Source organism: Gobio gobio (assembly GCF_949357685.1).
Source record: "Gobio gobio genome assembly, chromosome: 2".
Lineage (NCBI taxonomy): Eukaryota > Metazoa > Chordata > Actinopteri > Cypriniformes > Gobionidae > Gobio > Gobio gobio.
Window position 1 is genome coordinate 51,292,605 of NC_137098.1, and position 23,214 is coordinate 51,315,818.

Here is a 23,214-nt window from a genome sequence, read left to right on the forward strand (position 1 = left end):
AAGAACTGTGGGATTTTTTTTATCTTGTTGTATAGGAAAGATTATTCGTGAGGAAATTAAAATGGACCGAGATATTGTGACTGAACAGATTAGGAACAGCTAAAATAATATATTTAGGAGTGTTTCATAACTATTGCTTTCATGTACTTAGCTTAGGAACAACTGAATGAAAATGTTTCAGATGAAAACTATCGTTTGAATTTACTTAAATCCCAGAGATTATAATATAAGAGAGACTAAAATATAGTTTAGCTGTTGACTTAAAATCTTAATTATTTATCTCAAGATTACAGAGTGATTTTAATGGTGGTTTAATGATGGCAGCTGCTGTGGATACTGACCAGAGTTTTCCTGTTTTTCATCATTGTCACAGTGACACCATCAACAGTCACGTACAGTTTCCTCAGGTAAGAAACGCCAGAAATTCCTCTCTCTTCATTCTTACCCTCTATGGAGAACCAGGGGCCTGCAGACCGAGGAGAGAGGAAAGTAAAGTTATTTTAAAGCTGTACACTTGGATTATTTAAACTCTGCTGATTGTGGATAGTTTTAACACAGTTTTGGCCATTGCTTACCAGTGTTGTTTTTACAGGTGCGGGCCAGAGTGTAGGTGCAAGTGCCCATGAAGCTGTAGTATTTGCCATCAAAGGTGTTATAATGAGGGTCACCAGAGATAATACAGTCTTGAGATCCTGGGGGATTGCCAAAAGAGAACGATTAAGTATTTTTAATCTAAGGTTTGTATAAAGTGCAATAGGATATTATCAGACGTTTTGTAAACAATGAAAACTTGTTGTAATGTTATAATCTGTTTGCATGTAAAACAACATCCTACTACCATGCTTTTATATAAAGTAAGTTCACACACATAGTCAAGCTACAGTCTTCATGTCTAGCCGAATATACATAAAGCAATGCGTAATTAAATATTAAGAAGGATTTATTACAAATAACATCTGTCTTTCAGAGTCAGCACACAAAGATGAGATCAGTTGTTGTCTTATTAATGCATATACATGCTGGACAAAGCCGAGCTATAATTGCATCTGAACCGTTAGCTAATAATGCAAAAACTGGACAAGTATGGTTTTCAGTCAGACATTTATTTTAAAAAGACAAATTATTGTTTTACCTTGACTGAAATTGGATGGATGGATGAATGGATGAAACAGGAATGAAAATTCATTTACTGAGTTTACCCTATTATGGCACTCACCTTCTGGGTAACACCCAATTACGCCATCCTGTACTCCACATTGTTCCATTGGTGGACAGTCAGCAGCACTACAGGTAACGAATGGGGGGTCACACTTGCACAGTAGGTCACAGTCCTTGGTGTAGAACTCTTCACCTGGCTAAAACCATACAGAGAGGAAATATCATGTTAGTTTGATGAAAAATACTATAACAAACCATTGCTGTTCTAAACTAAACCAAATTCAGTTTCCTCACCTGATAATACTGTCCATTATACCTGCAGCCACATGTGTCTTCTTTTACGCACTGGCCAGCACTGAGGATGTATCCAGGGTCACAAACACATCCTTCAGAACAAGGCCCAGTGCACTGATTTGGTGGAATTGGGTTGCAGGACGGTTGGCAAATTGGGGCGCATGATTCAAAATGACTGTTGGGTGGGCATTTCAGAGCTAGAGAGGAAGAACGTGTGTTAGTGCTAATCATAAACTTCACTCTATCTGACAGTATGAGAAATAGTAAAAGCCATTGATGTCGGCAGTTTTTGTTAGAGTTTATGGTTTAGGAATATGTATTTTTTCAGACATACGACAGAAGGTGCTGTTTCTCCAGGGTCCAATTGTGACGCCACGGTCCTGACATTCGTTGACGTACGACTCTATTGCTTCACACAATGCAGAATGAGCTCCATCCAGCTCACACAAATCAAATAAACAGTCTTTGAAGAAACCCTATACACACAGAGTTAAGATCTGTAAGTATCTTTTATATGGTTAAATTTATACACTAAAGCATTTCAAACTGATTTGATTTCACTCACATTGGGGTTGACTTTTGGATGGCAAGCAGCAAATGGGCCATTGGTGTCCAATATGATACCACAGTAAGCCTGACCTTCATACAAATCCTGCTCAGCATCTGTACATCCTGGGGTTGGGTCGACCTCTGGCTTGTTACACCTGAAGGGCAGAATCAAAGTTAAGACATCTATGATATGAACTAACAATTAACAATAGGTATTTTAGTGGTAACAGTATGTGCATTGCATATTGCCTTACTTAGGGTCTGTGTTCCAGCTGTGGCCAAAGTCATTGGGGCTTTGGACCTGTTCACCAGTCGGGGTCTGGAAGTCATCCTTAGGGTCTCCGTTGTAGTCCCCACACAGTCCACAAAGTTTGTCCTCATAGCTGTAAAATTATAACATGTACAAGTGAATCAAGCTATAATAGTTGTTAATAAAAAGACTTTTATAAGAACCAAACTCACTCCTTGATAACTTTAATGTCCATAAAGTGGTTTCCATCATAACGTACAGTTACTCCAAAGTTCAAGGCCACTGTGTAGTGCTTGCCAGACATAAAAATGTCAACACCACTGACAGGACTCAGAGGAATGTTCACATTGGTACCATTGACCTGAGAAAAGTCGAAAAACACAACTGTCCATATGAATGTGCCTCTAAATAAGATGTATACAGTATATGTACATTAGCAGTAATATTGAAATTAATGTTCTTTTCTCTTACCTGCACAGTTCCTCCTTTCAGAATGGACACTATCACTCCCAGCGCATGGACATGAACTGCTTTTACATAGCTGATATGAGGATTGTTGTAGCGATTCTCATTGTCTGTGTATACAGCGAAGTAAGGCACATCTGTGCTGTTACAAGGTTCGGACATCAGGTAAGAACAATTTCCCATGAAGTCGTAGCGGCGTTTATCAAAGGTAGTGTAATGGGGGTCACCAGAAACAATACAAGTGGAGGTTCCTGTGTGAGAAAAATATCTTGGTGTCAAAGATATCAATTCAAAAAAATTGTTTAAGGAAAGATTGTTATGGATGTTTTTTACATTACCTTTAGGGTAGCAGCCGTGCACTCCACCAACCTCCCGACATTCTTCTGTCACAGGGTCACAGGTGTTGTCCACACAGTCGAACGTGTAGTTGCCAGCACAGCGACACAACTTGGAACAGCCATTTCCAAATATGATCTCCCCAGGCTGAGCATAAATACAGACCAAGTTTAAAGCAAAGGCTTAGGTCCCAGAACAAGATTAAAAATGCAGCCTCACAACTTTTGTACCTCAAAGTAATTGTTTTCTTCATCCAGGCACCCACACTGCTCAATAGGAACACAGCGCCGGCCACGGAAAACAAATCCTGGTTTACAGAAGCAGCCGCTGATGCAAGAACCAGAGCAGTTGGTGGAGGGCTCTGCACAGGAAGGAATACAGGCTGGGCCGCAATCAATGTATTCAGAGTCTGGAGGGCAGTTCACTGTTGGAAGACATGAAGGCTTGTTTAGCTATAAAAACATTGTCATTTCTTGATAGACTTTTATAAGGAAAAAATGAGAAAGTTTAACTTACCTGGTGGAGTAGTTGGCTTGGGTGTTGTTGGTTTAGGAGTTGATGGACTAGGTGTTGTTGGTTTAGGTGTAGTGGATTGGGGTGTAGATGGCTTAGGTGTTGTTGTTGCTAAAATCAAGCAAGAAAACAATCATTAGCAGTTCACTCTTGATAGTGCAGGAGGAGGTAACCATGAAGTTGTGTACTTTATTATCAAAGGAGACAATGAGGGTCCATAGAGACAAATTCTTATATATAAAGAGAAAGATAAAATTAAATTAGAAATATTAGTTCCAGATCTGTAAGGAGTCTTAATTGATCTGTGTATAACTGCGTGTGTAAATACATGGTGTGATAATATGTGTAAATAAATGTACCAGTACATGTGTTCAAAACTTTATTATGTATAAACCAGTACTACAGTTGTTACCAAGTGGATTGCAGGCATAGTCTCCATCTTCAAGTTGGCAGGTCTCAGTAGGAAGACAGCTGGTGTTGTAACACTGAATAGTTCCTCCACCCTCACATGTACACTTCTGCATACAGCCCTCCAGATACCAGCTCTCATTCACCTAAACATGGCCACATTGATAGGAATGTGTGTCATTTTTGCAGTGGTTTCCTGAATGTTGAACTCAACATTTTGACAAATTTTACATCAGTGGGTTCTATTTTCATAATCTCGTCCATGGCCCTAGAATCCCATGGATCTGCCCTGGTTTTAAACTCACCGGGTGGTAGGAGCCTGAGGGGTCCACACAGCCGCAGTCTTTAACAGGAACACATTTGTTGTCACTGAGGATGAAGCCAGGGTCGCACTCACATCCCTCTACACACTTCTCACTGCAGCCCTGTGGTCCATTGATACCCAGACATGTCTCTGGACAGGAGCTCACACATATGGAGTAATGGCTGTTTGGAGGACATACCAGAGCTGTAGAAAAATGGGGTAAAGCATCAGTAACTGACTGTGACATTAAGGCTGAAGTGGGGATGCAGTGTGGAGTATGTCTTTTCCCAGCCCATGTCCTCTTCCCTCAGTGATGGCATTCCTGTCATAACAGCCTCATAAATTATGAAAACAATGAGGCTAAAGTTAACGTAAGTGATCAACTCTAGCTGCCCTATTCCAACCTCCTTGAACTCATTTCCATCATTTATATTGTGCATTAGAGAGAGCTGAAAGCAGGCTTGTTACTTCATATGTAAAATGGAATTCTTGCATGGATGTAAGATGCCAAATTTAACTGCTTTATTATGTTTAAAACATTATACACTTTGTGCGATGTGATACAATCTATATGAGAGTATGACTCACGGCAGAAGTCTGGCTCCCTCCACTGATAGACAGGTGCACCTGCACTCAGGCAAGCATCAGTGTAAGCTTGAAGCTGGTCACAAAGGACCTGCTGCAGCCCTTGATAACGGCACATATCAAAAACACAACTCTGGAAGAAAGGCAACGGGTCCACCACACTTATACAGTCCCTGTGAGGAGCAAATGTAAGAGAAAGTGTACAATGGTTAAGCACTAAAAGTCTTTTGACATTGTTTTTTAGCAGAATTTGGAAAGTTCATAGTTTGGCAAGTCCTAACCTAAAAGGTCCAGTTGTGTCAGTTATTCTCCCACAGTTATCTGGGTTTGACACCACACCCTCCAGCACAGGATCACAGGGTGGTTGAGGTCCAGGGTCAGGCTTGCACCTGAAAACACAAAATCAACATTGAACATATGAAGTCGACCTAATCCTCAAAACATTGTGCGGCATGTGCAGTAGATAAAATGAAGAAAAGTAAGAGGTACTGACGTTGCATCCTCATCCTCATCAGTTTGCCAGCTGTCACCAAACTGATTTGAGCTGTCGACTTGGGAACCATCTGGCTTAGTGAAATCATTGTTGGGGTTTCCATCGTAGTCTCCACACAGGCCACACATCTGGTCATAGTAGGAACTGATAAAATGAGAGAGAGAGGAATAAAGAGAGAGAGATTGATGTAAAGATGTTTGTTTCCCTAGAGAGACTTTTTGTTTTTTCTCTTGCAGGATTTACTCAAATCCTATAACCCTTGACTATAATGGTGGATCAGGTCAGTGATGTACTGTGTATATATTCCAATGAGGCTGTTTTCAGAGTTTCAGTACCTGGGAACAGAGATCTTGGCGTAATGGTTGCCGTCCCACTTCACCTCCAGGCCGAACGAAGTTGTGAGGATTACATATTGGCCAGCAAGAGACAGAGAAATGAGTGGAGATGGGGAGTGGGGGAGGGACACCCTGAGTCCATTTACCTAGATGTGTGAAAAAGAGATAAACAATAGAGATGGACTGAAGAATAATGTTAGCTCTGACTAGAAGAACTGTGGGATTTTTTTTATTTTGTTGTATAGGAAAGATTATTCTTGAGGAAATGAAAATGGATAGAGATATTGTGACTATGAACAGATTAGGAACAGCTAAAATAATATATTTAGGAGTGTTTCATAACTATTGCTTTAATGTACTTAATTCCATTATAAGAACTGTGAGTTTCTTTTGATTTAAAGAAAAGATTATTTTTTGAAAACTGAAAATGGACAGAGGAATAGATTAGGAACAACTGAAAGAAAGTATTTAAGATGAAAACTATTATGTTGATTTACTTAATCTCAGAGATTTAAATGTCAGAAAACCTAAAATATAGTTTAGCTGTTGACTTAAAATCTTAATTATTTATCTCAAGATTACAGAGTGATTTTAATGGTGGTTTAATGATGGCAGCTGCTGTGGATACTGACCAGAGTTTTCCTGTTTTTCATCATTGTCACAGTGACACCATCAACAGTCACGTACAGTTTCCTCAGGTAAGAAACGCCAGAAATTCCTCTCTCTTCATTCTTACCCTCTATGGAGAACCAGGGGCCTGCAGACCGAGGAGAGACGAAAGTAAAGTTATTTTAAAGCTGTACACTTGGATTATTTAAACTCTGCTGATTGTGGATAGTTTTAACACAGTTTTGGCCATTGCTTACCAGTGTTGTTTTTACAGGTTCGGGCCAGAGTGTAGGTGCAAGTGCCCATGAAGCTGTAGTATTTGCCATCAAAGGTGTTATAATGAGGGTCACCAGAGATAATACAGTCTTGAGATCCTGGGGGATTGCCAAAAGAGAACGATAAAGTATTTTTAATCTAAGGTTTGTATAAAGTGCAATAGGATATTATCAGACGCTTTGTAAACAATGAAAACTTGTTGTGATGTTATAATCTGTTTGCATGTAATACAACATTCTACCATGCTATTATATAAAGTAAGTTCACACACATAGTCAAGCTACAGTCTCCATTTCAAGCCAAATATACATAAATCAATGCATAATTAAATATTAAGAAGGATTTATTACAAATAACATCTGTCTTTCAGAGTCAGCACACAAAGATGAGGCCAGTTGTTGTCTTATTAATGCATATACATGCTGGACAAAGCCGAGCTATAATCCCTTACGAAAATGAACCATGGTTTTACTACAAATAAAACCAAAAAACCATGGTTATTATAGTTAAACCATGGTAACCACAAATTAACCATGGTTTTGCAACTCTAACCATAGTTTAACCATGGTATTTGTGGTAAAACTGTGGTTATATAAATGGTAATCAATTAGCTAAAAAACCATGGTTAACTACATTTTTACAATAAAACCATGGTTAATTTTCATAAGGGATTGCATCTAAACCGTTAGCTAATAATGCAAAAACTGGACTAGCATGGTTTTCAGTCAGACATTTATTTTAAAAAGACAAATTATTGTTTTACCTTGACTGAAATTGGATGGATGAATGAATGGATGATACAGGAATGAAAATGCATTTACTGAGTTTACCTTATTATGGCACTCACCTTCTGGGTAACACCCAATTACGCCATCCTGTACTCCACATTGTTCCATTGGTGGACAGTCAGCAGCACTACAGGTAACGAATGGGGGGTCACACTTGCACAGTAGGTCACAGTCCTTGGTGTAGAACTCTTCACCTGGCTAAAACCATGCAGAGAGGAAATATCATGTTAGTTTGATGAAAAATACTATAACAAACCATTGCTGTTCCAAATAAAACCACATTCAGTTTCCTCACCTGATAATACTGTCCATTATACCTGCAGCCACATGTGTCTTCTTTTACGCACTGGCCAGCACTGAGGATGTATCCAGGGTCACAAACACATCCTTCAGAACAAGGCCCAGTGCACTGATTTGGTGGAATTGGGTTGCAGGACGGTTGGCAAATTGGGGCGCATGATTCAAAATGGCTGTTGGGTGGGCATTTCAGAGCTAGAGAGGAAGAACGTGTGTTAGTGCTAATCATAAACTTCACTCTATCTGACAGTATGAGAAATAGTAAAAGCCATTGATGTCGGCAGTTTTTGTTAGAGTTTATGGTTTAGGAATATGTATTTTTTCAGACATACGACAGAAGGTGCTGTTTCTCCAGGGTCCAATTGTGACGCCACGGTCCTGACATTCGTTGACGTACGACTCTAATGCTTCGCACAATGCAGAATGAGCTCCATCCAGCTCACACACATCAAATAAACAGTCTTTGAAGAAACCCTATACACACAGAGTTAAGATATGTAAGTATCTTTTATATGGTTAAATTTATACACTAAAGCATTTCAAACTGATTTGATTTCACTCACATTGGGGTTGACTTTTGGATGGCAAGCAGCAAATGGGCCATTGGTGTCCAAAATGATACCACAGTAAGCCTGACCTTCATACAAATCCTGCTCAGCATCTGTACATCCTGGGGTTGGGTCGACCTCTGGCTTGTTACACCTGAAGGGCAGAATCAAAGTTAAGTCATCTATGATATGAATTAATAGATAACATACTGTAGATGAGTCTTTTAGAACTAACAGTATGTGCATTGCATATTGCCTTACTTAGGGTCTGTGTTCCAGCTGTGGCCAAAGTCATTGGGGCTTTGGACCTGTTCACCAGTCGGGGTTTGGAAGTCATCCTTAGGGTCTCCGTTGTAGTCCCCACACAGTCCACAAAGTTTGTCCTCATAGCTGTACAATTTTCACATTTAAAATTGAATCAAGCTATAATAGTTGTTATTAAAAAGACTTTTATAAGAATCATACTCACTCCTTGATAACTTTAATGTCCATAAAGTGGTTTCCATCATAACGTACAGTTACTCCAAAGTTCAAGGCCACTGTGTAGTGCTTGCCAGACATAAAAATGTCAACACCACTGACAGGACTCAGAGGAATGTTCACATTGGTACCATTGACCTGAGAAAAGTCAGAAAACACAACTGTCCATATGAATGTGCCTCTAAATAAGATGTATACAGTATATGTACATTAGCAGTAATATTGAAATTAATGTTCTTTTCTCTTACCTGCACAGTTCCTCCTTTCAGAATGGACACTATCACTCCCAGCGCATGGACATGAACTGCTTTTACATAGCTGATATGAGGATTGTTGTAGCGATTCTCATTGTCTGTGTATACAGCGAAGTAAGGCACATCTGTGCTGTTACAAGGTTCGGACATCAGGTAAGAACAGTTTCCCATGAAGTCGTAGCGGCGTTTATCAAAGGTAGTGTAATGGGGGTCACCAGAAACAATACAAGTGGAGGTTCCTGTGTGAGAAAAGTATCTTGGTGTCAAAGATATAAATTCAAAAATTCAAAAAAATAGTTTAAGGAAAGATTGTTGTGGATGTTTTTTACATTACCTTTAGGGTAGCAGCCGTGCACTCCACCAACCTCCCGACATTCTTCTGTCACAGGGTCACAGGTGTTGTCCACACAGTCGAACGTGTAGTTGCCAGCACAGCGACACAACTTGGAACAGCCATTTCCAAATATGATCTCCCCAGGCTGAGCATAAATACAGACCAAGTTTAAAGCAAAGGCTTAGGTCCCAGAACAAGATTAAAAATGCAGCCTCACAACTTTTGTACCTCAAAGTAATTGTTTTCTTCATCCAGGCACCCACACTGCTCAATAGGAACACAGCGCCGGCCACGGAAAACAAATCCTGGTTTACAGAAGCAGCCGCTGATGCAAGAACCAGAGCAGTTGGTGGAGGGTTCTGCACAGGAAGGAATACAGGCTGGGCCGCAATCAATGTATTCAGAGTCTGGAGGGCAGTTCACTGTTGGAAGACATGAAGGCTTGTTTAGCTATACAAACATTGTCATTTCTTGATAGACTTTTATAAGGAAAAAATGAGAAAGTTTAACTTACCTGGTGGAGTAGTTGGCTTGGGTGTTGTTGGTTTAGGAGTTGATGGACTAGGTGTTGTTGGTTTAGGTGTAGTGGATTGGGGTGTAGATGGCTTAGGTGTTGTTGTTGCTAAAATCAAGCAAGAAAACAATCATTAGCAGTTCACTCTTGATAGTGCAGGAGGAGGTACTCATGAAGTTGTGTACTTTATTATCAAAGGAGACAATGAGGGTCCATAGAGACAAATTCTTATATATAAAGAGAAAGATAAAATTAAATTAGAAATATTAGTTCCAGATCTGTCAGGAGTCTTAATTGATCTGTGTATAACTGCGTGTGTAAATACATGGTGTGATAATATGTGTAAATAAATGTACCAGTACATGTGTTCAAAACTTTATTATGTATAAACCAGTACTACAGTTGTTACCAAGTGGATTGCAGGCATAGTCTCCATCTTCAAGTTGGCAGGTCTCAGTAGGAAGACAGCTGGTGTTGTAACACTGAATAGTTCCTCCACCCTCACATGTACACTTCTGCATACAGCCCTCCAGATACCAGCTCTCATTCACCTAAACATGGCCACATTGATAGGAATGTGTGTCATTTTTGCAGTGGTTTCCTGAATGTTGAACTCAACATTTTGACAAATTTTACATCAGTGGGTTCTATTTTCATAATCTCGTCCATGGCCCTAGAACCCCATGGGTCTGCCCTGGTTTTAAACTCACCGGGTGGTAGGAGCCTGAGGGGTCCACACAGCCGCAGTCTTTAACAGGAACACATTTGTTGTCACTGAGGATGAAGCCAGGGTCGCACTCACATCCCTCTACACACTTCTCACTGCAGCCCTGTGGTCCATTGATACCCAGACATGTCTCTGGACAGGAGCTCACACATATGGAGTAATGGCTGTTTGGAGGACATACCAGAGCTGTAGAAAAATGGGGTAAAGCATCAGTAACTGACTGTGACATTAAGGCTGAAGTGGGGATGCAGTGTGGAGTATGTCTTTTCCCAGCCCATGTCCTCTTCCCTCAGTGATGGCATTCCTGTCATAACAGCCTCATAAAATATGAAAACAATGAGGCTAAAGTTAACGTAAGTGATCAACTCTAGCTGCCCTATTCCAACCTCCTGAACTCATTTCAGTCATGTATATTGTGCATAAGAGAGAGCTGAAAGCAGGCTTGTTACTGCATATGTAAAATGGAATTCTTGCATGGATGTAAGATGCCAAATTTAACTGCTTTATTATGTTTAAAACATTATACACTTTGTGCGATGTGATACAATCTATATGAGAGTATGACTCACGGCAGAAGTCTGGCTCCCTCCACTGATAGACAGGTGCACCTGCACTCAGGCAAGCATCAGTGTAAGCTTGAAGCTGGTCACAAAGGACCTGCTGCAGCCCTTGATAACGGCACATATCAAAAACACAACTCTGGAAGAAAGGCAACGGGTCCACCACACTTATACAGTCCCTGTGAGGAGCAAATGTAAGAGAAAGTGTACAATGGTTAAGCACTAAAAGTCTTTTGACATTGTTTTTTAGCAGAATTTGGAAAGTTCATAGTTTGGCAAGTCCTAACCTAAAAGGTCCAGTTGTGTCAGTTATTCTCCCACAGTTATCTGGGTTTGACACCACACCCTCCAGCACAGGATCACAGGGTGGTTGAGGTCCAGGGTCAGGCTTGCACCTGAAAACACAACATCATCATTGAACATATGAAGTCGACCTAATCCTCAAAACATTGTGCTGCATGTGCAGTAGATAAAATGAAGAAAAGTAAGAGGTACTGACGTTGCATCCTCATCCTCATCAGTTTGCCAGCTGTCACCAAACTGATTTGAGCTGTCGACTTGGGAACCATCTGGCTTAGTGAAATCATTGTTGGGGTTTCCATCGTAGTCTCCACACAGGCCACACATCTGGTCATAGTAGGAACTGATAAAATGAGAGCGAGAGGAACAAAGAGAGAGAGATTAATGTTAAGATGTTAATTTCCTCAGAGTTGCTTTGACTTTTTAAGTCCTATAACCCTTAAAGGGACAGTTCACCTAAAAATTAAAATTCTGTCATAATTTATTCATCCTCATGTCGTTCCAAACCCATAAGACTTTTGTTCATCTTCGGAACACAAATTACGTTTTTTTTTAATGAAATCTAAGAGCTTTCTGTCCCTCAATTGACAGCCTACGTGACTATCAAGTACCAGAAAGGTAGTAAAGACATCATTAAAGTAATCCATGCGACTACAGAGGTTTAGCCTCAATTTTCTGAAGTTACACAAGTGCTTTATTTTTGCAAACATAATTTACAGCTTTATTTACAAAATATCCAAGAGAGTGCCATGATGCATGCGTGTTGACGCGAGAGCAGACATTTTTACATGAACGTGCGTCTGGGATTCATGTTTTATAAATAAAGTCGTAAATTATGGGTTATTTTGTGCAAACAAAGCATTTTTCCTCGCTTCATAACCAGGTTAGACCACTAGTGTCACATGGATTACTTTGATGATGTCATTACTATCTTTCTGGGGCTTGAAAGTGGTAGTTGCGTAGGCTGTCAATGGAGGGACAGAAAGCTCTCCGATTTCATTAAAAAGATCTTCATTTGCGGAATCATGATGGGTCTTAGTGTTTCCTGACAAATAACACTGACAATGGTCAGTGATGTACTGTGTATATATTCCAATGAGGCTGTTTTCAGAGTTTCAGTACCTGGGAACAGAGATCTTGGCGTAATGGTTGCCGTCCCACTTCACCTCCAGGCCGAACGAAGTTGTGAGGATTACATATTGGCCAGCAAGAGACAGAGAAATAAGTGGAGATGGGGAGTGGGGGAGGGACACCCTGAGTCCATTTACCTAGATGTGTGAAAAAGAGATAAACAATAGAGATGGACTGAAGAATAATATTAGCTCTGACTAGAAGAACTGTGGGATTTTTTTATTTTGTTGTATAGGAAAGATTATTCTTGATGAAATGAAAATGGACCGAGATATTGTGACTATGAACAGATTAGGAACAGCTAAAATAATATATTTAGGAGTGTTTCATAACTATTGCTTTCATGTACTTAATTCCATAATAAGAACTGTGAGTTTCTTTTGATAAAAAAAAAAAAAAAGATTATTCTTGGAAAACTGAAAATGGACAGAGGGATAGATTAGGAACAACTGAACGAAAGTATTTAAGATGAAAACTATTATGTTAATTTACTTAATCTCAGAGATTTAAATGTCAGAAAATCTAAAATATAGTTTAGCTGTTGACTTAAAATCTTAATTATTTATCTCAAGATTACAGAGTGATTTTAATGGTGGTTTAATGATGGCAGCTGCTGTGGATACTGACCAGAGTTTTCCTGTTTTTCATCATTGTCACAGTGACACCATCAACAGTCACGTACAGTTTCCTCAGGTAAGAAACGCCAGAAATTCCTCTCTCTTCATTCTTACCCTCTATGGAGAACCAGGGGCCTGCAGACCGAGGAGAGAGGAAAGTAAAGTTATTTTAAAGCTGTACACTTGGATTATTTAAACTCTGCTGATTGTGGATAGTTTTAACACAGTTTTGGCCATTGCTTACCAGTGTTGTTTTTACAGGTGCGGGCCAGAGTGTAGGTGCAAGTGCCCATGAAGCTGTAGTATTTGCCATCAAAGGTGTTATAATGAGGGTCACCAGAGATAATACAGTCTTGAGATCCTGGGGGATTGCCAAAAGAGAACGATTAAGTATTTTTAATCTAAGGTTTGTATAAAGTGCAATAGGATATTATCAGACGCTTTGTAAACAATGAAAACTTGTTGTGATGTTATAATCTGTTTGCATGTAATACAACATCCTACTACCATGCTTTTATATAAAGTAAGTTCACACACATAGTCAAGCTACAGTCTCCATTTCAAGCCAAATATACATAAAGCAATGCGTAATTAAATATTAAGAAGGATTTATTACAAATAACATCTGTATTTCAGAGTCAGCACACAAAGATGAGGCTAGTTGTTGTCTTATTAATGCATTTACTTGCTGGACAAAGCTGAGCTATAATTGCATCTAAACCGTTAGCTAATAATGCAAAAACTGGACTAGTATGGTTTTCAGTCAGACATTTATTTTAAAAAGACAAATTATTGTTTTACCTTGACTGAAATTGGATGGATGGATGAATGGATGAAACAGGAATGAAAATGCATTTACTGAGTTTACCTTATTATGGCACTCACCTTCTGGGTAACACCCAATTACGCCATCCTGTACTCCACATTGTTCCATTGGTGGACAGTCAGCAGCACTACAGGTAACGAATGGGGGGTCACACTTGCACAGTAGGTCACAGTCCTTGGTGTAGAACTCTTCACCTGGCTAAAACCATGCAGAGAGGAAATATAATGTTAGTTTGATGAAAAATACTATAACAAACCATTGCTGTTCTAAACGAAACCACATTCAGTTTCCTCACCTGATAATACTGTCCATTATACCTGCAGCCACATGTGTCTTCTTTTACGCACTGGCCAGCACTGAGGATGTATCCAGGGTCACAAACACATCCTTCAGAACAAGGCCCAGTGCACTGATTTGGTGGAATTGGGTTGCAGGACGGTTGGCAAATTGGGGCGCATGATTCAAAATGACTGTTGGGTGGGCATTTCAGAGCTAGAGAGGAAGAACGTGTGTTAGTGCTAATCATAAACTTCACTCTATCTGACAGTATGAGAAATAGTAAAAGCCATTGATGTCGGCAGTTTTTGTTAGAGTTTATGGTTTAGGAATATGTATTTTTTCAGACATACGACAGAAGGTGCTGTTTCTCCAGGGTCCAATTGTGACGCCACGGTCCTGACATTCGTTGACGTACGACTCTATTGCTTCACACAATGCAGAATGAGCTCCATCCAGCTCACACACATCAAATAAACAGTCTTTGAAGAAACCCTATACACACAGAGTTAAGATATGTAAATATTTTTTATATGGTTAAATTTATACACTAAAGCATTTTTTTAAAAACTGATTTGATTTCACTCACATTGGGGTTGACTTTTGGATGGCAAGCAGCAAATGGGCCATTGGTGTCCAAAATGATACCACAGTAAGCCTGACCTTCATACAAATCCTGCTCAGCATCTGTACATCCTGGGGTTGGGTCGACCTCTGGCTTGTTACACCTGAAGGGCAGAATCAAAGTTAAGTCATCTATGATATGAATTAATAGATAACATACTGTAGATGAGTCTTTTAGAACTAACAGTATGTGCATTGCATATTGCCTTACTTAGGGTCTGTGTTCCAGCTGTGGCCAAAGTCATTGGGGCTTTGGACCTGTTCACCAGTCGGGGTTTGGAAGTCATCCTTAGGGTCTCCGTTGTAGTCCCCACACAGTCCACAAAGTTTGTCCTCATAGCTGTACAATTTTCACATTTAAAATTGAATCAAGCTATAATAGTTGTTATTAAAAAGACTTTTATAAGAATCATACTCACTCCTTGATAACTTTAATGTCCATAAAGTGGTTTCCATCATAACGTACAGTTACTCCAAAGTTCAAGGCCACTGTGTAGTGCTTGCCAGACATAAAAATGTCAACACCACTGACAGGACTCAGAGGAATGTTCACATTGGTACCATTGACCTGAGAAAAGTCCGAAAACACAACTGTCCTTTTGAATGTGCCTCTAAATAAGATGTATACAGTATATGTACATTAGCAGTAATATTGAAATTAATGTTCTTTTCTCTTACCTGCACAGTTCCTCCTTTCAGAATGGACACTATCACTCCCAGCGCATGGACATGAACTGCTTTTACATAGCTGATATGAGGATTGTTGTAGCGATTCTCATTGTCTGTGTATACAGCGAAGTAAGGCACATCTGTGCTGTTACAAGGTTCGGACATCAGGTAAGAACAGTTTCCCATGAAGTCGTAGTGGCGTTTATCAAAGGTAGTGTAATGGGGGTCACCAGAAACAATACAAGTGGAGGTTCCTGTGAGAGAAAAATATCTTGGTGTCAAAGATATAAATTCAAAAAAATAGTTTAAGGAAAGATTGTTGTGGATGTTTTTTACATTACCTTTAGGGTAGCAGCCGTGCACTCCACCAACCTCCCGACATTCTTCTGTCACAGGGTCACAGGTGTTGTCCACACAGTCGAACGTGTAGTTGCCAGCACAGCGACACAACTTGGAACAGCCATTTCCAAATATGATCTCCCCAGGCTGAGCATAAATACAGACCAAGTTTAAAGCAAAGGCTTAGGTCCCAAAACAGGATAAAAATGCAGCCTCACAACTTTTGTACCTCAAAGTAATTGTTTTCTTTATCCAGGCACCCACACTGCTCAATAGGAACACAGCGCCGGCCACGGAAAACAAATCCTGGTTTACAGAAGCAGCCGCTGATGCAAGAACCAGAGCAGTTGGTGGAGGGTTCTGCACAGGAAGGAATACAGGCTGGGCCGCAATCAATGTATTCAGAGTCTGGAGGGCAGTTCACTGTTGGAAGACATGAAGGCTTGTTTAGCTATACAAACATTGGAATTTCTTGATAGACTTTTATAAGGAAAAAATGAGAAAGTTTAACTTACCTGGTGGAGTAGTTGGCTTGGGTGTTGTTGTTTTAGGAGTTGATGGACTCGGTGTTGTTGGTTTAGGTGTAGTGGATTGGGGTGTAGATGGCTTAGGTGTTGTTGTTGCTAAAATCAAGCAAGAAAACAATCATTAGCAGTTCACTCTTGATAGTGCAGGAGGAGGTAACCATGAAGTTGTGTACTTTATTATCAAAGGAGACAATGAGGGTCCGTAGAGACAGAACAAATTCTTAAATATAAAGAGACATATACAATTTAATTAGAAATATTAGTTCCAGATCTGTCAGGAGTCTTAATTGGTCTGTGTATAACTGCGTGTGTAAATTCATGGTGTGATAATATGTGTAAATAAATGTACAAGTACATGTATTAAAAACTTTTTTATGTATAAACCAGTACTATAATTGTTACCAAGTGGATTGCAGACATAGTCTCCATCTTCAAGTTGGCAGGTCTCAGTAGGAAGACAGCTGGTGTTGTAACACTGAATAGTTCCTCCACCCTCACATGTACACTTCTGCATACAGCCCTCCAGATACCAGCTCTCATTCACCTAAACATGGCCACATTGATAGGAATGTGTGTCATTTTTGCAGTGGTTTCATGAATGTTGAACTCAATATTTGGTAACACTTTATTTTGATAGTCCACTTTAGACATTCTACTAACTATAAGTAACTTTGCAACTACATGTCAACTAACTGTCATTAGAGTATTTGTAGACTGTCTGATTAATATTTACTAAAACTTTATTTTGTTGGTCCCCCAACAGACATTCTACTGATTATAAGTAACTTGGCAACTACAATTCAACTTATTCTACTAACCCGAACCCAAACACCTAACCATAACCTACCAGCCTACTGACAGTCAACTAATACTCTAATGACAGTTAGTTGACATGTAGTTGCAAAGTTACTTATAGTTAGTAGAATGTTTAAAGTGGACTATCGAAATAAAGTGTAACCCAATATTTTGACAAATTTTACATCAGCGGGTTCTATTTTCATAATCTCGTCCATGGCCCTAGAACCCCATGGGTCTGCCCTGGTTTTAAACTCACCGGGTGGTAGGAGCCTGAGGGGTCCACACAGCCGCAGTCTTTAACAGGAACACATTTGTTGTCACTGAGGATGAAGCCAGGGTCGCACTCACATCCCTCTACACACTTCTCACTGCAGCCCGGTGGTCCATTGATACCCAGACATGTCTCTGGACAGGAGCTCACACATATGGAGTAATGGCTGTTTGGAGGACATACCAGAGCTGTAGAAAAATGGGGTAAAGCATCAGTAACTGACTGTGACATTAAGGCTGAAGTGGGGATGCAGTGTGGAGTATGTCGTTTCCCAGCCCATGTCCTCTTCCCTCAGTGATGGCATTCCTGTCATAAAAGCCTCATAAATTATGAAAACAATAAGGCTAAAGTTAACGTAAGTGATGAATAGATGTATTAGAGAGAGCTGAAAGCAGGCTTTTTACTGCATATGTAAAATGTTATTCTTGCATGGATGCAAGTTTCCAAATTTAACTGCTTTATTATGTTTAAAACATTATACACTTTGTGCGATGCAATACAATCTATATGAGAGTATGACTCACGGCAGAAGTCTGGCTCCCTCCACTGATAGACAGGTGCACCTGCACTCAGGCAAGCATCAGTGTAAGCTTGAAGCTGGTCACAAAGGACCTGCTGCAGCCCTTGATAACGGCACATATCAAAAACACAACTCTGGAAGAAAGGCAACGGGTCCACCACACTTATACAGTCCCTGTGAGGAGCAAATGTAAGAGAAAGTGTACAATGGTTAAGCACTAAAAGTCTTTTGACATTGTTTTTTAGCAGAATTTGGAAAGTTCATAGTTTGGCAAGTCCTAACCTAAAAGGTCCAGTTGTGTCAGTTATTCTCCCACAGTTATCTGGGTTTGACACCACACCCTCCAGCACAGGATCACAGGGTGGTTGAGGTCCAGGGTCAGGCTTGCACCTGAAAACACAAAATCATCACTGAACATATGAAGTCGACCTAATCCTCAAAACATTGTGCTGCATGTGCAGTAGATAAAATGAAGAAAAGTAAGAGGTACTGACGTCGCATCCTCATCCTCATCAGTTTGCCAGCTGTCACCAAACTGATTTGAGCTGTCGACTTGGGAACCATCTGGCTTAGTGAAATCATTGTTGGGGTTTCCATTGTAGTCTCCACACAGGCCACACATCTGGTCATAGTAGGAACTGATAAAATGAGAGCGAGAGGAACAAAGAGAGAGAGATTGATGTAAAGATGTTAATTTCCTCAGAGTTGCTTTGACTTTTTAAGTCCTATAACCCTTAAAGGGACAGTTCACCTAAAAATTAAAATTCTGTCATAATTTATTCATCCTCATGTCGTTCCAAACCCATAAGACTTTTGTTCATCTTCGGAACACAAATTACGTTTTTTTTTAATGAAATCTAAGAGCTTTCTGTCCCTCAATTGACAGCCTACGTGACTATCAAGTACCAGAAAGGTAGTAAAGACATCATTAAAGTAATCCATGCGACTCCAGAGGTTTAGCCTCAATTTTCTGAAGTTACACAAGTGCTTTATTTTTGCAAACATAATTTACCACTTTATTTACAAAATATCCAAGAGAGTGCCATGATGCATGCGTGTTGACGCGAGAGCAGACATTTTTACATGAACGTGCGTTTGGGATTCATGTTTTATAAATAAAGTCGTAAATTATGGGTTATTTTGTGCAAACAAAGCATTTTTCCTCGCTTCATAACCAGGTTAGACCACTAGTGTCACATGGATTACTTTGATGATGTCATTACTATCTTTCTGGGGCTTGAAAGTGGTAGTTGCGTAGGCTGTCAATGGAGGGACAGAAAGCTCTCCGATTTCATTAAAAAGATCTTCATTTGCGGAATCATGATGGGTCTTAGTGTTTCCTGACAAATAACACTGACAATGGTCAGTGATGTACTGTGTATATATTCCAATGAGGCTGTTTTCAGAGTTTCAGTACCTGGGAACAGAGATCTTGGCGTAATGGTTGCCGTCCCACTTCACCTCCAGGCCGAACGAAGTTGTGAGGATTACATATTGGCCAGCAAGAGACAGAGAAATAAGTGGAGATGGGGAGTGGGGGAGGGACACCCTGAGTCCATTTACCTAGATGTGTGAAAAAGAGATAAACAATAGAGATGGACTGAAGAATAATGTTAGCTCTGACTAGAAGAACTGTGGAATTTTTTTATTTTGTTGTATAGGAAAGATTATTCTTGATGAAATGAAAATGGACCGAGATATTGTGACTATGAACAGATTAGGAACAGCTAAAATAATATATTTAGGAGTGTTTCATAACTATTGCTTTCATGTACTTAATTCCATAATAAGAACTGTGAGTTTCTTTTGATAAAAAAAAAAAAAAACGATTATTCTAGGAAAACTGAAAATGGACAGAGGGATAGATTAGGAACAACTGAACGAAAGTATTTAAGATGAAAACTATTATGTTAATTTACTTAATCTCAGAGATTTAAATGTCAGAAAATCTAAAATATAGTTTAGCTGTTGACTTAAAATCTTAATTATTTATCTCAAGATTACAGAGTGATTTTAATGGTGGTTTAATGATGGCAGCTGCTGTGGATACTGACCAGAGTTTTCCTGTTTTTCATCATTGTCACAGTGACACCATCAACAGTCACGTACAGTTTCCTCAGGTAAGAAACGCCAGAAATTCCTCTCTCTTCATTCTTACCCTCTATGGAGAACCAGGGGCCTGCAGACCGAGGAGAGAGGAAAGTAAAGTTATTTTAAAGCTGTACACTTGGATTATTTAAACTCTGCTGATTGTGGATAGTTTTAACACAGTTTTGGCCATTGCTTACCAGTGTTGTTTTTACAGGTGCGGGCCAGAGTGTAGGTGCAAGTGCCCATGAAGCTGTAGTATTTGCCATCAAAGGTGTTATAATGAGGGTCACCAGAGATAATACAGTCTTGAGATCCTGTGGGGATTGCCAAAAGAGAACGATTAAGTATTTTTAATCTAAGGTTTGTATAAAGTGCAATAGGATATTATCAGACGCTTTGTAAACAATGAAAACTTGTTGTGATGTTATAATCTCTTTGCATGTAATACAACATCCTACTACCATGCTTTTATATAAAGTAAGTTCACACACATAGTCAAGCTACAGTCTCCATTTCAAGCCAAATATACATAAAGCAATGCGTAATTAAATATTAAGAAGGATTTATTACAAATAACATCTGTATTTCAGAGTCAGCACACAAAGATGAGGCCAGTTGTTGTCTTATTAATGCATATACATGCTGGACAAAGCTGAGCAATAATTGCATCTAAACCGTTAGCTAATAATGCAAAAACTGGACTAGTATGGTTTTCAGTCAGACATTTATTTTAAAAAGACAAATTATTGTTTTACCTTGACTGAAATTGGATGGATGAATGAATGGATGATACAGGAATGAAAATGCATTTACTGAGTTTACCTTATTATGGCACTCACCTTCTGGGTAACACCCAATTACGCCATCCTGTACTCCACATTGTTCCATTGGTGGACAGTCAGCAGCACTACAGGTAACGAATGGGGGGTCACACTTGCACAGTAGGTCACAGTCCTTGGTGTAGAACTCTTCACCTGGCTAAAACCATACAGAGAGGAAATATCATGTTAGTTTGATGAAAAATACTATAACAAACCATTGCTGTTCTAAACGAAACCACATTCAGTTTCCTCACCTGATAATACTGTCCATTATACCTGCAGCCACATGTGTCTTCTTTTACGCACTGGCCAGCACTGAGGATGTATCCAGGGTCACAAACACATCCTTCAGAACAAGGCCCAGTGCACTGATTTGGTGGAATTGGGTTACAGGACGGTTGGCAAATTGGGGCGCATGATTCAAAATGGCTGTTGGGTGGGCATTTCAGAGCTAGAGAGGAAGAACGTGTGTTAGTGCTAATCATAAACTTCACTCTATCTGACAGTATGAGAAATAGTAAAAGCCATTGATGTCGTCGGTTTTTGTTAGAGTTTATGGTTTAGGAATATGTATTTTTTCAGACATACGACAGAAGGTGCTGTTTCTCCAGGGTCCAATTGTGACGCCACGGTCCTGACATTCGTTGACGTACGACTCTAATGCTTCGCACAATGCAGAATGAGCTCCATCCAGCTCACACACATCAAATAAACAGTCTTTGAAGAAACCCTATACACACAGAGTTAAGATATGTAAATATTTTTTTTATGGTTAAATTTATACACTAAAGCATTTTTTTAAAAACTGATTTGATTTCACTCACATTGGGGTTGACTTTTGGATGGCAAGCAGCAAATGGGCCATTGGTGTCCAAAATGATACCACAGTAAGCCTGACCTTCATACAAATCCTGCTCAGCATCTGTACATCCTGGGGTTGGGTCGACCTCTGGCTTGTTACACCTGAAGGGCAGAATCAAAGTTAAGTCATCTATGATATGAATTAATAGATAACATACTGTAGATGAGTCTTTTAGAACTAACAGTATGTGCATTGCATATTGCCTTACTTAGGGTCTGTGTTCCAGCTGTGGCCAAAGTCATTGGGGCTTTGGACCTGTTCACCAGTCGGGGTTTGGAAGTCATCCTTAGGGTCTCCGTTGTAGTCCCCACACAGTCCACAAAGTTTGTCCTCATAGCTGTAAAATTATCACATGTACAAGTGAATCAAGCTATAATAGTTGTTATTAAAAAGACTTTTATAAGAATCATACTCACTCCTTGATAACTTTAATGTCCATAAAGTGGTTTCCATCATAACGTACAGTTACTCCAAAGTTCAAGGCCACTGTGTAGTGCTTGCCAGACATAAAAATGTCAACACCACTGACAGGACTCAGAGGAATGTTCACATTGGTACCATTGACCTGAGAAAAGTCCGAAAACACAACTGTCCTTTTGAATGTGCCTCTACATAAGATGTATACAGTATATGTACATTAGCAGTAATATTGAAATTAATGTTTTTCTCTTACCTGCACAGTTCCTCCTTTCAGAATGGACACTATCACTCCCAGCGCATGGACATGAACTGCTTTTACATAGCTGATATGAGGATTGTTGTAGCGATTCTCATTGTCTGTGTATACAGCGAAGTAAGGCACATCTGTGCTGTTACAAGGTTCGGACATCAGGTAAGAACAGTTTCCCATGAAGTCGTAGCGGCGTTTATCAAAGGTAGTGTAATGGGGGTCACCAGAAACAATACAAGTGGAGGTTCCTGTGTGAGAAAAATATCTTGGTGTCAAAGATATAAATTCAAAAAAATTGTTTAAGGAAAGATTGTTATGGATGTTTTTTACATTACCTTTAGGGTAGCAGCCGTGCACTCCACCAACCTCCCGACATTCTTCTGTCACAGGGTCACAGGTGTTGTCCACACAGTCGAACGTGTAGTTGCCAGCACAGCGACACAACTTGGAACAGCCATTTCCAAATATGATCTCCCCAGGCTGAGCATAAATACAGACCAAGTTTAAAGCAAAGGCTTAGGTCCCAGAACAAGATTAAAAATGCAGCCTCACAACTTTTGTACCTCAAAGTAATTGTTTTCTTCATCCAGGCACCCACACTGCTCAATAGGAACACAGCGCCGGCCACGGAAAACAAATCCTGGTTTACAGAAGCAGCCGCTGATGCAAGAACCAGAGCAGTTGGTGGAGGGCTCTGCACAGGAAGGAATACAGGCTGGGCCGCAATCAATGTATTCAGAGTCTGGAGGGCAGTTCACTGTTGGAAGACATGAAGGCTTGTTTAGCTATACAAAC

General features: G+C 39.8%; 1 protein-coding gene across 1 annotated transcript in view; it reads right to left on the reverse strand.

The window, feature by feature from the left end:
* The window catches only part of zanl (zonadhesin, like), a gene marked incomplete at both ends in the record, with an annotated part of 46,301 nt that overhangs the window by 16,491 nt on the left and 6,596 nt on the right, over nt 1–23,214 (reverse strand). The window contains 60 exons of the mRNA XM_079838232.1: nt 342–466; nt 576–692; nt 1,217–1,355; nt 1,453–1,649; nt 1,787–1,928; nt 2,018–2,156; nt 2,256–2,384; nt 2,464–2,612; nt 2,723–2,967; nt 3,978–4,119; nt 4,279–4,481; nt 4,866–5,035; nt 5,144–5,251; nt 5,356–5,499; nt 5,691–5,836; nt 6,323–6,447; nt 6,557–6,673; nt 7,423–7,561; nt 7,659–7,855; nt 7,993–8,134; nt 8,224–8,362; nt 8,470–8,598; nt 8,678–8,826; nt 8,937–9,181; nt 9,277–9,421; nt 9,505–9,698; nt 10,200–10,341; nt 10,501–10,703; nt 11,087–11,256; nt 11,365–11,472; nt 11,577–11,720; nt 12,500–12,645; nt 13,136–13,260; nt 13,370–13,486; nt 14,011–14,149; nt 14,247–14,443; nt 14,581–14,722; nt 14,817–14,955; nt 15,063–15,191; nt 15,271–15,419; nt 15,530–15,774; nt 15,862–16,006; nt 16,089–16,282; nt 16,789–16,930; nt 17,441–17,643; nt 17,980–18,149; nt 18,258–18,365; nt 18,470–18,613; nt 19,393–19,538; nt 20,030–20,154; nt 20,264–20,380; nt 20,906–21,044; nt 21,142–21,338; nt 21,476–21,617; nt 21,712–21,850; nt 21,958–22,086; nt 22,166–22,314; nt 22,423–22,667; nt 22,755–22,899; nt 22,983–23,176. Of these exons, the coding sequence (XP_079694358.1) occupies nt 342–466; nt 576–692; nt 1,217–1,355; nt 1,453–1,649; nt 1,787–1,928; nt 2,018–2,156; nt 2,256–2,384; nt 2,464–2,612; nt 2,723–2,967; nt 3,978–4,119; nt 4,279–4,481; nt 4,866–5,035; nt 5,144–5,251; nt 5,356–5,499; nt 5,691–5,836; nt 6,323–6,447; nt 6,557–6,673; nt 7,423–7,561; nt 7,659–7,855; nt 7,993–8,134; nt 8,224–8,362; nt 8,470–8,598; nt 8,678–8,826; nt 8,937–9,181; nt 9,277–9,421; nt 9,505–9,698; nt 10,200–10,341; nt 10,501–10,703; nt 11,087–11,256; nt 11,365–11,472; nt 11,577–11,720; nt 12,500–12,645; nt 13,136–13,260; nt 13,370–13,486; nt 14,011–14,149; nt 14,247–14,443; nt 14,581–14,722; nt 14,817–14,955; nt 15,063–15,191; nt 15,271–15,419; nt 15,530–15,774; nt 15,862–16,006; nt 16,089–16,282; nt 16,789–16,930; nt 17,441–17,643; nt 17,980–18,149; nt 18,258–18,365; nt 18,470–18,613; nt 19,393–19,538; nt 20,030–20,154; nt 20,264–20,380; nt 20,906–21,044; nt 21,142–21,338; nt 21,476–21,617; nt 21,712–21,850; nt 21,958–22,086; nt 22,166–22,314; nt 22,423–22,667; nt 22,755–22,899; nt 22,983–23,176 (9,284 nt within the window). The remainder of the gene's footprint in view (nt 1–341; nt 467–575; nt 693–1,216; nt 1,356–1,452; nt 1,650–1,786; nt 1,929–2,017; nt 2,157–2,255; nt 2,385–2,463; nt 2,613–2,722; nt 2,968–3,977; nt 4,120–4,278; nt 4,482–4,865; nt 5,036–5,143; nt 5,252–5,355; nt 5,500–5,690; nt 5,837–6,322; nt 6,448–6,556; nt 6,674–7,422; nt 7,562–7,658; nt 7,856–7,992; nt 8,135–8,223; nt 8,363–8,469; nt 8,599–8,677; nt 8,827–8,936; nt 9,182–9,276; nt 9,422–9,504; nt 9,699–10,199; nt 10,342–10,500; nt 10,704–11,086; nt 11,257–11,364; nt 11,473–11,576; nt 11,721–12,499; nt 12,646–13,135; nt 13,261–13,369; nt 13,487–14,010; nt 14,150–14,246; nt 14,444–14,580; nt 14,723–14,816; nt 14,956–15,062; nt 15,192–15,270; nt 15,420–15,529; nt 15,775–15,861; nt 16,007–16,088; nt 16,283–16,788; nt 16,931–17,440; nt 17,644–17,979; nt 18,150–18,257; nt 18,366–18,469; nt 18,614–19,392; nt 19,539–20,029; nt 20,155–20,263; nt 20,381–20,905; nt 21,045–21,141; nt 21,339–21,475; nt 21,618–21,711; nt 21,851–21,957; nt 22,087–22,165; nt 22,315–22,422; nt 22,668–22,754; nt 22,900–22,982; nt 23,177–23,214) is intronic.